Genomic DNA, 12,243 nt, shown 5'->3' with positions numbered 1-12,243 from the left:
CCGCCCGCGTCCCCCCCCCGGGGGAGCCCCCCGGGGACCGCAGCCAGCGCCGGGTGCTGGGGCGAAAAAGGAGAAATTCCCGCTCTGGAGCCGGAGCCGGGAGCAGCGGCCACCCCCCGGCCGCCCACCTGCGCTGCCCAGACCCTTCCCCCGTGTGTTTTCTCCGTCCCTGGCCGGGCTCCTCAGCTTGCAGCCGGAATTTGGGGGATTTAGCGGACTGGGATCCCCCGGAGGGGCTGACCCCCACCGCGGTGGTGGCAGAGGGGACACGGGTGGCTCTGGCAGAGGCATCAACAGAGGGTGGCTTGAGGCTCCATGGTGTCACCTGGGGCATGGCGGGGTGTCACCCCAGGTGACACGGCGGCATTTGACCTCCCAGCTCACAGCATGGGGACAGGGTGAGGGGACAGAGGGAGCCCTGAGGGGGGTCCCCAGGCGCGGGCAGTGCCAGGGTGGGTGTCAGGCCCCGCCCGGGAGCAGCCGGAGGTGACCGAGCCGCTCTCCCGCGCTCTGAGTCAGCGGCGGCCGGTCAGCTGCGCTCAGCGCTGCCCTTTGACGGTGACCTTTAAAGCTGCTCCCTGCGGCCCACGGGCCGCCGCGCTCACAGGCACCGGCTGGAGGCAGGACCCAGCCCGGAGCCCCTCTGAGCCCCGGCGCGGGGTTTTTCGGCGTCAGCACGGGGGTCCCCCGAGGCCGGGGCTGTCCCGCTGCCCCCCCGGCGTGGCTCCGTTCCCAGGGCCTCTCTGCCCCGCCGCGGTGCAGGGTCTGGCCACGGGGCCCAAAAATCCCTGCCGCGAACTCTCTGCTCTCCCCGCATGGACGCGGGTGACCCCGGTGACATCGCCAAACCCGCCCTGAGCATCCTCGGTCCGGCTTCCCACCTTCCCGCCACCACCCTCCGTCATGTGCCACCAGGGCCCTGAATTAATCTAATTACTTGATTTCCCAGCCAGAGCTCACTCCATAAAATCCTTGGACGCAGACAGCATCTGGCTCAAGGGCCAGGGTGTAAAAAACAAACAGGAAAAAAAAAAAGTAAAAAACCAAAACCCAAACCCCGGGAAAAGCGGGAGGAGAGCTGCCTCGACTGCCTGCATCCTTTTAAAGTGACCTGGGGGAAAAATAAAGAGGCAAGAAATGCGAAGAATCCAGCAGGCAGAGTTTGCTTTCTATTCCTCTCAGTCACATTTCCACATCCATGGGTAATTTATAACCCGCTTAACCCCTTCCCTGCCGCCCCCCCCCCCCCCCACGCTTTTTTACCTCCGGAGCATCCTCAGGGTGGCCGCACCTTCCCGCCTCTGTTTGCTTTGGGAAGCACAAAGAGTCCCGTGACGGAGCCTGAGGAGCTCTAGAGCAGGGGGAAAAAAATGTCAAGAGGGTGCTTGAGCACGAGGGACGGGCTCTGCAGGGTTGGGGCGTGGAGTGAAGGGTCCCCTCCCCGCGGAAGGGACCGTGGGGACACCCCGGATAATGTGGGGGGGGAAGCCTGAGGCTTCCCGAAAGGCTCTGGGGGAAACAACCCAAAATGTAGGTCAGTAGTGATAAATGCCACGAGCATCGAGTGTTTGTGGAGAGGGGAGGAGGGAGGGCGGCAAGTATCTGCCGGCTTGGATGGTTTTGCCTGGGGAAAAGCTTTTTTTTTGTCCGCGGAAAGGTGAGCGGACGGAGCGCGGGCAGGTGCGGCGGGAGCGGTGCCCGCCCGGAGGATCCCGGTGCCCCCGGGGCTCCGCTGGAAGCCCCACCTGCGGCGCGGTGATTTACGGTGACAGCCCCCAGTCTACCCCGTTCACCCGGCCATTCGTCACCGGTGCCGGACCCGGGGCCGCGGCTGGCGGGGCTCCAGGAGGGGGAAGGGGAGCGCAGCGCCCTGGCAGCCCCCGCCGCCCCGGCCGCAGATCATTTTCTGCCGACCCTGCTTGGTTAATAAGATGGATAAACTGGCGGGGAGAGGAGAAGCCCCGCTCTCTGCTCCCGGGGGGGCGCTGGCTATGCCCCCCAGCACCCCCAACCCTTCTGTCCATTCCCCAGGGCACGGAGCACCCCTCAATCCTGAGCCGGGACAGGAGAACTCCCCCTTTCCCCGCGCCGGGGTCTTGCCATGTGTTCCCCATTAGGGCCGGAGGTTAGCGAAGCCCCCAGCCCTCCCCCTCCTCCTCCTCCTCCCCCCGGGCCCTCTTTGGGGTGCTGCCATAAATAAATAAAGGGGAATTGGCCGGGCAGGGGTGAGGGGGGGCGTGGGGGGCGCCTTTGATGTCCTTCAAAGCCGGGAAATCACGACTGTTAATCCGGGGGGTCAGGGAGAGCCCAGCGCCGGCCAGAGGGCCCTGAGGAGTGAGGGAGAGGATGGGAGATGTGAGGGTGACTTGGGGGAGTGCTCGAGGGACACAGTGCGGTCTAACCCCCCCGGGGACAAGGGGCTGGTCCCCTCCGGAGGGGTTGGTCCATGTGGGTGGCACTGAGGCAGCCCTGTCCCTCTGTGTGACACCAGTGCCAGTGTGACCCCGGTCACCCCCTCAGTCCCCCTGCTCTCCTCTGTGTCAGGGTGGCCCCCCCCCAGTCCTGCTGTGTCCCTGCACATCCCCCGGTCCCCCCGAACCCTCCTGCATCCCCCAGTGCCCCCCTTAGCCCATGGTGCCCCTACACCCCCCGGTCCCCATCAATCTCCTGGTTCTCATGTCCCCTTTGTCCCCCCGCATCCCCCGGTGTCCACGAATCCCCCAATCCCCCTCCATCCCCTGGTATCCATGCACCCCCCTATCCCCGTGTGTGCATCCCCCGGTGTCCATGCACCCCCCAATCCCCCTGCACGCATGCCTGGCCCTTGGACCCCCCAATTCTCCCGCACCCCGCGGTTCTCCTCATCCCCCTCTGCCCGAGCATCCCCCAATTCTCCCGCATCCCGGGGTACCCCAGACCCCCCTCTGCCCGGGCATCCCCCACCGTCCCGCACCCGTCTCTCATCATCCCCGCCCGGTGCCGGTGCCGGTGCCGGTGGATCTGCGGCAGGCTGCGGCGGCTCCCCCCGCCCCCGGCTCCCCCCGCCCGGCGCACGGCGCGTCACGGCGGGGCCGGCGGCGGCGGCGGCGGCGGCGGCGGTGGGTGCGCTCGGCTCCGCTCCGTTCCGTTCCGCTCCGCGCCCGCCATGGCGGCCCCGGCCCGCCGGCCCCGGGCTCTGCTCGCCCTCGGCCTGGCCCTTCTCGCCGCCGTCGCCGCCACCGCCACCGGCACCGGCAGCGGCACCGACCCCTTCTCGCCGCAGCTGGGAGACACCGGCGGGTGCCGCGGGCAGTGCGGCCGCAGCCTGCAGCGCCGGGCCGCCGCCGTGAGTTCGGGGCACCGGCGGCACCGGGGGCTGGGAGGGGCACCGGGGCCGTGGGGAGCATCAACAGCACTGGGGGTACCGGGAGCATCGGGGGCACTGGGAGCCCTGGGAGCACTGGGAGGCACCGGGGGCGTGGGGAGCATCAACAGCACTGGGGGTACTGGGAGCATCGGGGGTACTGGGAGCACTGGGAGCACTGGGAGGCACCGAGGGCATGGGGAGCATCAGCAGTATTGGGGGTACTGGGAGCATCGGGGGCACTGGGAGCACTGGGAGTACTGGGAGGCACCGAGGGCATGGGGAGCATCAACAGTATTGGGGGTATTGGGAGCATCGGGGGCACTGGGAGCACTGGGAGTGCTGGCGGTATTTGGGACATGGAGACCATCAGTTGGATTGGGGCACCAGGACCATTGGGGGTACTGGGAACACTGGGGGCACCAGTGGCATGGGGAGCATCAGCAGCATTGGGGTCACTGCGGTTACCGGCAGTACTGGGAGGCACTGGGGGTATTTGGGACATGGAGACTGTTAGTAGGATTGGGGCACCAGGAGCATCAGGGGCACTGGGAGCACTGGGGTAACTGGGGGGCACCAGGGGCATGGGGGGCATCAGGAGCATCAGGGTCACTGGGGGAACTGGGAGCGTGGGGACCACCAGTGACACCTGGCACACTGGGAGTGCCAGGAGCACTGGGGACACCAGGGGGGACACCAGGGGCACTGAGAGCACTGGAGGGGACTGGGAGGCCACAGGCCCACCAGGAGCAGTGGGGACAGCCCTGACAGGCCACACTGGGCCACCCCCCCGCGTGGGGGGCGCCGGGGCACCCCCAGTGGTCTCCTCCAGCAACTTTGGGGTGTCCCCAGTGAGCACATCCCCACTGGTTTGGGGTGCCCGCAGTGTCACCGTTCCCAGTGACCCCCGTGTAGGCTCCGTGTGCCCCCCACACCCCCTCAGTGTGTGCCCGGCCCCCCAAATCTGCACCCCAGCCCATGCCAGGGCCTGGCTGGTGCCCACAGAGATGGGGCGACCCTCCCCGAGGGTTTGGCCACGAGCAAACCCACCCTGGGGTGTACCCGGGGGGGCTGTGGGGCAGCTCCCCCTCCTCTGGGAACTCCAGATTTGGGGTGCCTGCCCTCCCCACGGCTCTGTGCGGGGGCGGCGCTGGCCGGTGCCCCCCAGCTGGATGCGGGGGGCCGCGTGGGGGGGTGTCCAGTGCAGCCGTGGGGCTGAGCCCGGTGCCAGCTCCGCGCTCTCCTCCTCCTCCTCGCCGCAGGATGCTGTTCTCAACGCCTGTTACCGGGGCTGCCGGCTGTTCTCCATCTGTCACTTCGTGGATGCGAGCGCCGAGCTCAACACCACCAGAGCCGAGTGCGAAGCAGGTGAGAGGAGCCGGTGGCCGAGCGGCCCCCGAGCCCCAAACGCCGTCCCCGGGGCGGGGGGGGGGATCCCCAACATCCCACCGCGAGCCGAGCGACACCCGACACCGTCCGGAGCGTCCCGCCCCGCTCGGCCCCGTGGGTGCAGATTGACACGGCCTGGGTGTCAGTGGGGAGGGGGTCCCAGGGGCTGAGCACCCCCAAAATCTGACCCCTCCTCTCTCCCAGCCTGTGCTGAAGCCTACGGCAACGCAGAGGAGCAATTTGGGTGCGTGACCGGGTGCCGCAAGCAGCTGCCCGAGGTGGAGGAGAGCAGGAAGGAGAAGGTGAAGGGAGATGGGGAAACGCTTCCTGGCACAGGAGCTCAGGATAGTGCCTCCCCTCCCTCGGGATGGGGTCACCCCTCATGTGTAGGCCATCCGTCCATGGATCCATCCATCCATGGATCCATCCGTGCATCTATTCATCCATGGATCCATCCATCCATCCCCCCATCCATCCATCCCTCCATCCATCATCCATCCATCCATCCATCCATCATCCATCCCTCCATCCCTCCATCCATCCATTCATCCATCCATCCATCCATCATCCCAGGATCCATCCATCCATCCATCCATCCATCCATCCCTCCATCCATCCATCCACCCATCCATCCATCCATCATCCATCCCTCCGTCCATCCATCCCTGGATCCATGGTTCCATCCCTCCATCCATCCCTCCCTCCATCCATGTGGATGGGAGCTCCAGCTGTGCCAGGTTGATCCAAGCCACCACCAGCTGCCCTGTTGCAAGTATAAAAATCAAATTAACTTTTTTGGGGGCTGGACTGGGCTGGACTTGGCTTGGGCCAGGCACGGAGAATTCCCTCACAGGGAATTCCCAGGGTGGGAGGATCTGGGTGGGGATTGTGGCAGATTCCCCCAGTTTTGATCCGTTATCCTTCCCAGCAATCCTTCCCCCTCCTACATTTAATTAATCCAGCTCTTGCCCAATTAATTAAATTACACTTTGGCCCAAGGAAGAGGCTTTTGGTTTGGTGCACGTGCAGGCAAAGACGAATCTGTGCCGTAAAAAGAGCAGAAAGCTCCTTTGAACAACCCTCCTTTGCAGGCCGGTTTTAAGACCTTCCCGGTTCCTGATCCCATTTCCCAGCCCCTCTCCAAGGCCAGGGATGAGCATCTGGGGGTGACTGGGGGTGACAGGGAGGGCCTTCAGCCCCCTCCACCCACCCGAAGCATTTTTTTCCCCGGGTTCCCAGACGAGCAGGCAAAGCAGATTTAGCATAATAATTAGATACAGAATCTGACCTATTTATTTCCTGTTTGCTGGTTTGACCGTGCAAGGGGCTGTCGGAAAATGTTCGGAGCCAGTGGCAGGGGAGCAGCCAAGCGGATTCCAGCAGGGATGCTTTAAAAATAACAAACTGCCGCGACGGCCAAGAATCCAGGGCACCGAGAGGCTGCCAGGAGAGGAACGCCCTCGGCATCGCGGCTGCTCCCCGCTCCCATTGTCTCTGGCGGAGGAGGGCGATCCCACCCCCAAAGGGACGCCCCTGGGGCTGGGTGGTGGCCCCAGAGATGGGTGGTCACCCCAGGGGATGGCAGCCCCTCACTTGGTGACCCTGCTGGGGTTGGATCACAGCCCTGGCACATCCCTTCCCATCCCTGGGAGGTGGCACCCGGCTCAACCCAGCCGTGACCTCGGGGTGGGACGTCGTCCGCCGGGGTGGGTGACGAGGGGACAGCGGTGATGGGACGTCCCCGCTCCTTTGCAGATCCCGGAGCTGAGGGCGCCGTCGTTTTCCGTGTTGGATTTGGTCTCCACCTTCTGCAACGACATCGTCAGCTCTGCCCAGAGCTTCATCTCCTCCACCTGGACCTTCTACCTGCAGGCGGACGATGGCAAAGTCGTGGTGTTTCAGGTGGGGGTGTCCCCAGGACCCTCCCTGCGGGTGCCCAGAGGGCTGGGGACCCCCGTCCTCACTGTCCTCTCCTTCTTTCCCTGCCCACCCAGTCCCAGCCTGAGATGGAGTATCCAGCAGCCGAGGCACTGGAGATCCAGCCAGCACAGCCGGGATCGGGATCAGGGTCCAGCCCTGGTGTCCCCCAGCCCCACACAGGTGAGGGGGGGTCCGGGCTGCTGGGAGGGGGCTGGGAGCCCTCCTGCCTCCCATCTGAGCTCTCCAGAGCTGAACAAATTTCCCACTTCTGGGGTCTGATCAGCTTCCCACACCCCACCCTGCCCGGGGGGACTCTGGATGGGGCCCATGAAGCTGCTGGGATCCCCTGTGCCCCCTTAGAGGGCAGATGCGCACGGGGGGACAGGGGGACCCCCATCGTGTGCTGGGAGAGGGGAGGGTGTGCCCACACGGGTGCCCAGGTTCAGCATCACCTCTCCCCTCCCAGGCCCCCGGGCAAAGGGCGACAAGCCCCCCGTGAAGGAGCCACGAGGCAAAGCCAAGGCGCACCCCCCGGAGCCCCCGCAGCAGGAGCACGACTTCCTCGGCTGCATGTCCAAGTAGGTGGTCTGGGACCTGCCGGAGGTGGCAGAGCACATCCTCCCCTCCTTCCAAGCCCAATTCCCAGCCCGTGCCCTGCCATAAACTGGTCCCTTCCCTTTGGCGGGGGGTGGTGGGTTGCTACAGGCGCTCGGGCCTTCCTCGCTGGATCCTGGCCGCCTGCCTCTTCCTCTCCATCATGGTGATGCTGTGGCTCAGCTGTGCCAGCCTGGTCACCGCCCCCGAGCAGCACGTCAAGACCCAGGTATGGGGTGAGCACAGCCCTCAGGGTGTCAGGGATGCTGGCATGGCTGGGTGGGACATTGCCGTGCCCTGTTGGCGGTCCCCAGTCACTGTGTGAGGTGCGGTGTCCCCAAGCTGGGGGTGAGGGTGTCCTGCACCCCATTCTGGGGCTGCACTGTGCCCTCTGCCTGTCTCCCAGCCTCTGAGCATCAACGGGGACAAGGAATACCTGGAGGACCTGGACGGCCCCGGCGCTTTCCCGCTGCCGCCCGTCATCACCGTCACCCTGTGCCCCGCGCACGGCGCGGAGGACGCGGGGCCGCTGCCCCTCAAAGTCGACCTGGACAAGACCATCCTGTAGCGCTCCCACCCCTGCCCGCCTCCCTCTCGCCATCCCCACGGCATCGCCCCCGATCCCGCCCCGCTGCCCCCGGGGCTGCCCCACGCTCCCGGCTCCCGGAGGGGCAGCTCCGGGTCCCGCTGTCCTCCCCGCTCTGCAGGAGGCTCCAGGAGCCGGGCAGCGCCTCTGCCTCCCCCAGGGATGCGCCGTGAGCCGGGATCCTGCCTCGCAGAGCCAAGAGGGGAGCTGCCAGAGCGGGGAGGCCGGAGGGAGCCCGTCCCCGGAGCGGGACTCGCTGTCTCCTCCCGCCCGGAGCCGCCGGGGCCCCGCAGCCCTCCGGGCATGGGTCCAGCACTGGGCAGGAGGGAGCCGGCTGCGGTGGGGGATGGAGAGTGTCTGCAGCCTTCTGAGCTTTGGCTCGGCACATCCCCGGCCTCCCACCTTGGGCTGAGCCTCCGAGGCGCCGGCCCCGGCCCTGGGAACTCCCTTCCGCCGGCCGGAGCCGATTGCCTCGGGGAGCCGAAACGTGGCGAATGGATTTGGCGTTGGCAGCCGGAGACAGGAGCGGATCCCGCCGCCTCCGTGCCCACGCGAGCACCCGGCCAGGCCCCTTCCCGGAGCTGCGGAGGGGCCCTGGGATGGCTCCTTCCCCTCCCTGCTCCGCGATGCCCTTGGCGAGCTGGCCTCGGCGCCAACAGGTTGCTGGTGGGACCAAGCAGGGGTCGAGGCGGCGTTTCCTCGACTTCAAGCTCGGACAGGAGGTGGGAGCTGCTGGGACGGCTCCATCCTGGGCTCGGCATCCTTGCCTGATGCTGGGAGACCCCTCCGGGGCTGTAGCTGATGGCAGGACCCGTTCTCTGTGTCCCTGGGCTCCGAATGGGACCAAGCACGGCTCCCTTTGGCCCACCCTGGCACAGCCCCTGGGCACGGAGGTGTCTCGCCCCTGCCCGTCTCCTCCCCATTCTCCACCACTCGATTTTCACGCATCGTTTCGTGGTTTGATGGGCACCGGCTCCTCATCCCCGCGGGGACACCGCAGTGCCGGGAGGGTGCCGGTGCCGCCACCCCCGTGTCACCTAACACGTCTGTACAGATTAACTTATTACCCCGCACCCTCTCCCCGGGGTTTTTGGGCTCTCTCCGTGTGCCGGCGGCTCCGGCCGCTCCGCGGTGGGGCGGGCGGGGCTCTCTCGTCCCCGTCCCCACCGGTTTTTTTGTGCTGCTCCTTATCACTTCCACCCATCCAACATATCGGGGTTTGGGGAACTGGATTTGGGGAGGGGGGGGGGAGGCGTGTGGGGTGTTTGGGGGGGCGGGGAGGGGGGTCTCGTGTCCGTTTTTGGGGTCCACGTCTCGTTGTTGCTTTTCGGCCGCGTGTGAAGCTCGGTGGAGTCTGTGATGTCCCCGGGCAGGAGCTCCAGGGACAGGAACCCAGCCCTGAGCTGGGAGGGGGAATAGAATAAAAGGTTTGTACCAGAGCTGGGAGAGTCGGTGGCTTCGTGGGGTGCTCGTCCCTGGATGGTTGGAGGACTCAGAATCATCCCTGTGTCAGTAGATACTTTCTCAGGCGCAGTTTTTTCCTTCCTTGCACGCGGGAGAAGCGACAAAACACGCGTGACAACACTTTCTCCAAGCATTGGCTTCACTAGGTGCGCCTGGAGAAATAAAGACAGACGATGGATCTGGACATGGGGCCGGCACAGGGCACGGGGCTGTTCCCGGTCTGGAAACTGAGCTGGGATGAAACCTCTGGCAAACCGGAGAGAAATCCCCGCTGGGCTGTTTGGCAGGGACACGGAGCAAAGCTCCTCTCTGCTGCGGTGTGAGAGACCCAGCAGCACGTGTGGCAGGGGATGCTGTGGGGAAAGCACCCCCGAACATCCCCCTGAGAGCGGCAAGGAGGGAAAGCCGGGGGGCAGCGCCGGGGGAGGGCTCCGGGCACATGGAAGGGCTGGGAAATGGGGGCTGGTCCCACTGAAACCACCCAGGGACGGCGTTTGCAGCAGGGAAAGGGTTAATCGGGCCGTGCACAGGTGTGACACACCAATGTCACACAGCGGGGTCACACACACCAGCGTCACACACTAATGTCCCACACAGTGTCACACACAACAGTGTCACACACCAGTATCGCACACTAATGTCACGCACAGTGTCACACGTCAATGTCACACACCGTGTCACACACCACTGTCACACACCGTGTCACACACTGTGTCACACACACAGTATCACACACACAGTGTCACACACCACTGTCACCGACCAGTGTCACACACCGTGTCACACACACAGTGTCACATACACCAGTGTCACACACCAGTATCACACACCAGTGTCACACACCGAGTGTCACACACCGCTGTCACACACAGTATCACACACAGTATCACAGACCAGGATCACACACCGTGTCATACACCACTGTCACACACAGTGTCACACACCGCTGTCACACACTGTGTCACACACACAGTGTCACACACCACTGTCACAGACCAGTGTCACACACCAGGGTCACACACTGTGTCACACACTGCTGTCACACACCATGTCACACACTGCTGTCACACACCGTGTCACACACAGTATCACACACCGTGTCACACACCGTGTCACACACCGTGTCACACACCAGGATCACACACCGTGTCACACACCGTGTCACACACCACTGTCACACACCAGGATCACACACCGCTGTCACACACCGTGTCACACACCGTGTCACACACCGCTGTCACACACAGTATCACACACCGTGTCACACACCGTGTCACACACCGTGTCACACACCGCTGTCACACACCAGGATCACACACCGTGTCACACACCGTGTCACACACCGTGTCACACACCGCTGTCACACACCGTGTCACACACAGTATCACACACCGTGTCACACACCGTCTCACACACCGTGTCACACACCAGGATCACACACCGTGTCACACACCGTGTCACACACCGTGTCACACACCGCTGTCACACACCATCGCCCACGCAGCACCCAGGCCCCGGCAGCCCCACCTTTCCCCCCGCCGTGTGTTTGCCCTGGCACGGCGCCCACGCCCACGGCGGGGCCGCGCTGTCCCGTGCCAGGCGCGGCAGGCCGGCTCACGCGAGGGGCTGGAGCCGGGGCCGCGGCGCTCGGGCAGCCCAGCGGGGACCCTGCTCCGAGCCAGCGGCGGCGCGGGGCCCCCGGGGAGCCGCCCGTTTTCCCCGGCACGCCGAGCCAGGCGTGCGGAGGTGCCGGGGATGGATGCCGGGGCGCTTGGCAGCGCTCACAGCCAAAGAAGGATCTCCAAAGCGGCCGGTCCGCTCCCTGCCAGCAGCCTCGGCCGCCGGAGCACGTCCCCTGCCTGTCCCTCCGTGGGGGATGCGGTGTCGGCCCCTCACGGGTGCCGGAGGGGAGGGGAGAGCGGCTCAGCGCTGGCACGGTGGGGACGGGAGGGGGTCTTCCCTACATGGAGCGGAGAGGGATGCTGTTCCCGGGGAGGGAGGATGCTCCGGGCAGCCTCGGCCGTGTGGGGCCGGCGTGGGAGGCAGGGTGGGTGCCGTTCCCACCATTTCCCAGCCCGCAGTGGGATTTTGGGGGTTTGCACGGCGTCCTCAGCGCTGCAGAGGAGTGGCAGGGCAGGATAAGAGGGAAGGGCTGAGAGATGGAGCCCAGCACGGAGCAGCCTCGGCGGTGGGCACCATCTGATGACTCGGGGACAAGAACCCCCCTGGCCGGGCCCGGGCCACCGAGTGCCCCTCAGAGGGCAGGGACACCCCTCAGCGGGTGTTTTTTCCTGCAGGATTTTCACGGGGGGAGGCGGGAAGGCCGCGGATCGGTGCAGACAGCTGGCAAACCCTTCCCTCCGCGAGGCAGCGCGTCCCCTCCCGCGATGGGAGCCGGGCTGCAGACCGTGGACAAGCTCCTCGTCTTTAAACTGGAGTCGGATTCCTTCCCGCTGGCTCGGGGGGCAGGAAACTGTGCCCAGGAGCAGGTGAGGAGGGACCCCACTCTAACAAGAAGGAGACGCATGAAATCCGCTGGTTCCACTCGCCCCAGCAGGCAGCCGGGGGCTTCTCCGCCCGACGCCTTCTCCTCCTCGCTCCCTCTTTTATTTTTTCACAGGGGAAAGGAGAATTCGTGGTGTGTGGCCCTTATCAGCCACGGGCAAGCCAGGCTGTGGTGGAATCAGCCTCCAGCCCATGGTGGCGGTGAGGGCGTGGGGGGCACCCTGAGCCCACGGTGGGGCGAGCATTGGTGTGCCCACATTCACATCCTTGTGTCCATCCTCACGTCCTCGTGTCCACCCTCGTGTCCTTGTGTCCACACACACATCCTCATGCTCATCCTGATGCCCTGGTGTCCACACTCACCTTGATGTCCACGTGTCCACACTCACCCCCGTGTGTCCACATGTCCAGCCACAGCTCCACAACTAATCCCAGATGAGTC

The 12,243-nt window shown here is 65.4% G+C and overlaps 1 protein-coding gene across 2 annotated transcripts; it reads left to right on the top strand.

Annotated features, from left to right (window-relative positions):
* Window positions 1–1,458: 1,458 nt before the first annotated feature.
* On the top strand, window positions 1,459–9,058 carry TMEM59L (transmembrane protein 59 like). 2 transcript variants are annotated; one of them, XM_066205756.1, is made up of 9 exons: window positions 1,459–1,530; window positions 3,263–3,325; window positions 4,606–4,711; window positions 4,937–5,034; window positions 6,488–6,634; window positions 6,727–6,832; window positions 7,119–7,230; window positions 7,358–7,475; window positions 7,653–9,058. In XM_066205756.1, exons 1-9 carry the CDS (start codon window positions 1,474–1,476, stop codon window positions 7,812–7,814), a joined length of 969 nt encoding a protein of 322 aa, XP_066061853.1. In that variant the 5' UTR covers window positions 1,459–1,473; the 3' UTR covers window positions 7,815–9,058. The 2 variants fall into 2 exon arrangements, with proteins under 2 accessions (XP_066061853.1, XP_066061852.1); XM_066205755.1 differs by lacking the exon at window positions 1,459–1,530 and having other exon boundaries at window positions 3,117–3,325.
* The last annotated feature ends 3,185 nt before the right edge of the window (window positions 9,059–12,243 follow it).

This window comes from Chamaea fasciata, unplaced genomic scaffold (genome assembly GCF_029207755.1).
Source record: "Chamaea fasciata isolate MVZ Bird 193981 ecotype frontalis unplaced genomic scaffold, bChaFas1.0.hap1 SCAF_28, whole genome shotgun sequence".
Classification (NCBI taxonomy): Eukaryota; Metazoa; Chordata; class Aves; order Passeriformes; family Sylviidae; genus Chamaea; species Chamaea fasciata.
The sequence above is the reverse complement of the archived record's forward strand: the minus strand, read 5'-3'. Positions and strand labels throughout refer to the sequence as shown.